Genomic DNA, 3,882 nt, shown 5'->3' with positions numbered 1-3,882 from the left:
TTCCCTGCAACCAAAATGCACTTAATCAGCTCAGAAAACCCAAATTAGCACAATTACGAATTTCCGACCAAATTAAGCAGAATTCGGAAAACGGGGAAATAACAGACAATTAAACACAATTCCCTGGTTTATTTAAGTGCAATAAACTAAATATAGTTCAAGAAATAACCACTCATCAAAATAGACCACACTTAGTCTTTTACACTCTTGGGCAAAACCAAGACGAAAACCAGGGAACACTCAAACATCATGGAGGTGACATAGACTCGATAGACAGACACAACGACTCACAAAACAGAAACAAAGCTGCACAATTCTCACAAAATCTGGACAGTGAAAGGAAGTGGACAGTATCCAACACAAAAGCAATGAAAGCAGATACTCACAAAATCATCCAAATAGTTCAGTACATGGAAAACAGTTAATCAGTTCAAGAGATGAATCAAAAGCAATAGAGCCTCACAGATGCACACAATCAGTGTTTCTCTCAAGTGTTTAAGGTAAATCAATGTCACTCAATGCACTCAAGAAAGCAAACACAAATAGACTTGGNAAGCCTCTAATATCAACACTCAAACACATATGCATGTTCAAATCAAAAGGTCTTTTCATGGTTGTAATGGGGCCAAGGACAAGGGAGGATACATCTGGATAAGAAGCCACAAACCATAAGGAATAGAGGAGCAATGGGGAACAAGTGTAAACACATTCAAACACACCCACAACCTCTAATTCCATCCTCTTCTTGACTCCATTATTCACAATTTTTTTTTCTGTATTTTCTCTCGTTTTCTTTTCTTTTCTTTTTTTTTCTTTTTTTTTAATCAACACACAATTCAAAAGACAAGATACATGATATCTACAGTACAACCGCAAGAAGAGGACTCACTAGCCAATTCATCTACAACTCCTAAGAATCTTTTATATTATTTTAATGTTGAATCTTCCAAAGCATACTAATGAACACTTATATTTATAATTTAAAATATATTAAAAATTCTTTTAATATATCAACATTAATATTTTGAATGCTTGCACAAAATTAAAAGTTCGACAAAGAATCGAAACTCGAAATTCTAAAATTATGGATATTAAAAATAAAGTTTATTTTTTATTTAATCATACACAATATAAGATAATTGAAGATAAAAAAAAAATCTACATCAAATAAAATAAGAGAAAAACATAAATTTGTATACACATAAAATACATAAGAGATTTTTTTATAATAGTAACAAAACTAAATCCATTAGGACTTGACTCAAAAGAAAACAAAGAGATGCTCAAATTATCTTACTAGTGTGAAGAGCAAGAGAGGTTAGGTCATTGTGAGATGGAAAACCATAGTCTTTTGAGATTTTTAGTAGAATTTATTCACTTTCTTGATTTATTAATTATATCTTTTTATTTACAAAATATTGAATTTAAAATCAATTTTATTGAGATCATGCGTAATAGTGATTGTACTAAACATGCAATCTCAAAAGGAGATCAAGAGAATTTGAAAGTGGCCTAATAGTTAATAACAACTTACAAAAAAAAAAAAAAAAAAAAAAAAAAGAAAACTACCATTAATAATATAAATAACCCACGATACACGAAAGATATAGTCAACTTTCGACCACAACCTTCTTTCTTCATCTCTAAAATACGTTAGTTCTAACACCATGCTGATGGGTCCTCTTGTTATGGTGATTATTAGCTACACAAACATGAATAAAACGGCATAAGCACGATCATGATGATGATGATCATTATTACTATTATTATTGTCATAATATTATCAGTTCACCACCCTGCAGTTCCTTCTGATCTCCCCATTGGTCCCAGTGAGAGGACTAATGTTGCCCATCTTCACCATGGCAATAGCAAAGTCCGTGAAAAAGGTAATAGTACCCTCAGCATAGGTACTCACAAGGACATCTTGAGACCCACCATTGAAAAGCTCTTGGTCAGAGTGGAGAAGGCCACGTTGGTTCAGAAGGTTAGCGTAGTACTCGTTGTCAAAACCGGTTGGTGTGACGGGGTCAAGAGGGGCCAGGTTGGAGTCCCCTCCAGTAATAGGACAATTGGCCCTTCTTGTGGCGGCAAAGTTAGGATCAATGTTGGTTTCGTTGTATATGCGAGTCCTGAAGAATTGGCACTGTGCTTTGCCAATTGTGTGGGCTCCTGAAAGCGCTGTTAGGTCCCTTGGTGTCAGACCTTTGGCTGCAAACGCGGATATCAGGATGGGGAGGTTTGAGAAAGGTGAAGGGATTTCGCTGTTGGCTGCACTCTGATTTGCTGTTCTTGAATCTCTTCTTCCTAGAGGCACTATCCATGAGGGTCCTCCTAGCTGCAATCAATCATAGATTTTAAATTCTTGACTCAGTAGTGGAAAGAACACATTTTCTTTGTACTACTAATGATGCTTTCATCTTTAGTGAGTTTCACTTTTGACTCTATGGTCATGTGTTAGGGAGAGATGTTAAAGAGAAAGGACATATTTAGTGGGATTGTAGAACCCTTAATTTTATAGGGTACCATACAATTTCTTCACAAAGAGATAAGGTAAACATGAGAAATGAACCTTGATTTTTGTTTTATATAATGATGTTGTTTATGGAAATAAAGAAAGAAACCAACATCAAGTTAATTGCTAGTTGACTTGTTTGGGAGAATGACTTCACATCAGAACGCAGTCTCAATAGGAGAAGGAAAAAGCCTCCATATATATGTATACTGTTTAAATTTTACTTTTATTTTTTTGTGCATAGTTGCGTTTATTTGGTAAGTACTCATGTTAAAGAAATTATTCTAATTTGTTATTTCCTACTTCAGGCATCATATGTTAAACGTTTAGTTATCGTAAAATACCCTTAGAAGATAGTGATATATGCACAGTGTTTCTGTTAAATACTAGTTTTGTTTGAAGGGTTTAGTAAGTACAAAAATTATGGAGAATTGGACTTACTAGCACTACTCCATCTCTTGCGGCAAGTGCAAGAATATCAGCACAAGACACAGTGGCATTGCAAGCAGCTTCAACGTTGTTTTTTATGTTATCAATAACTTCGAAGCCCCTCACTGAATTTATGTTAGGTAATGCATTTTTCTCTCCTGTGAATGTTGCTGTGTCGTCCAAAAGAATTGATGCATCACAGCCCTGCAAACAAAGAGAGAATTCAAACTATAAAGGGAATAGTTTTGAACCTTTTACAGGAGCTCATGTGCTAGTTTATAACAACATTACACAATAATCCAAATGAAACTCATTCTTTTTAATGCAGACAAAACTTTTGGAATCAGTTGATCCTAATGTTTTTTTTTATGGAACAAAATGTGAGCTTTGATTGAAAGCGCAAAGAGGGGTTGCAAGGTTTACTTGTACGAAGCAATCATGAAAAAACAAGCGAAGAATAGAAGCACCAAGTCTAGGTTCTGTGGCAATGGCTTGTTTCATTGTACTGTGCACTATGGTTTGAAGGTTGGGGCAAGTTCTGGCATAAAAGAAGGGAGAAAGTTGTGCATTGCTTGGAAAAGCCAAAAGAGAAAGAATAGAAACCATAACAAAGAAAGAGTTGTTAATGGAAGACATGTTGTCTATAGCAAGTTGGAATATAGCTTATGAAGCTTTTGTGTGAGTTGTGAAGTTGGTTTTAGAAGTGAGCATGCATGATATTTATAGGCAGAAGGGTGTTATATATGCATGCGTAGAAGAAGGGAAGAGAGATAAAGAGTTAGATATGGGAGTGAGAAATTAGAATTAGAAAATGGAAAATTATGTCTTCAATTAATTGTGTTTGGTTCAATTTTCAAACTTTGCTGCTTCTACTTTACCAATATGTGCTTTGCTTTTGTTTTGGGAAAGATGATGGAAAAAAAATTGTTAAATGAAGATAA

General features: G+C 34.6%; 1 protein-coding gene across 1 annotated transcript; it reads right to left on the bottom strand.

Moving 5' to 3' along the window:
* Positions 1–1,657: 1,657 nt before the first annotated feature.
* On the bottom strand, positions 1,658–3,618 carry LOC106753956 (peroxidase P7-like). The gene is made up of 3 exons (XM_014635860.2): positions 3,365–3,618; positions 2,954–3,145; positions 1,658–2,335 (listed from the first exon to the last, which is right to left on the bottom strand). Exons 1-3 carry the CDS (start codon positions 3,575–3,577, stop codon positions 1,784–1,786), a joined length of 957 nt encoding a protein of 318 aa, XP_014491346.1. The 5' UTR covers positions 3,578–3,618; the 3' UTR covers positions 1,658–1,783.
* Between the last annotated feature and the right edge of the window lie 264 nt (positions 3,619–3,882).

Source organism: Vigna radiata, chromosome 2, assembly GCF_000741045.1.
Source record: "Vigna radiata var. radiata cultivar VC1973A chromosome 2, Vradiata_ver6, whole genome shotgun sequence".
NCBI lineage: Eukaryota > Viridiplantae > Streptophyta > Magnoliopsida > Fabales > Fabaceae > Vigna > Vigna radiata.
This window is presented reverse-complemented; position numbering and strand designations above follow the sequence as displayed.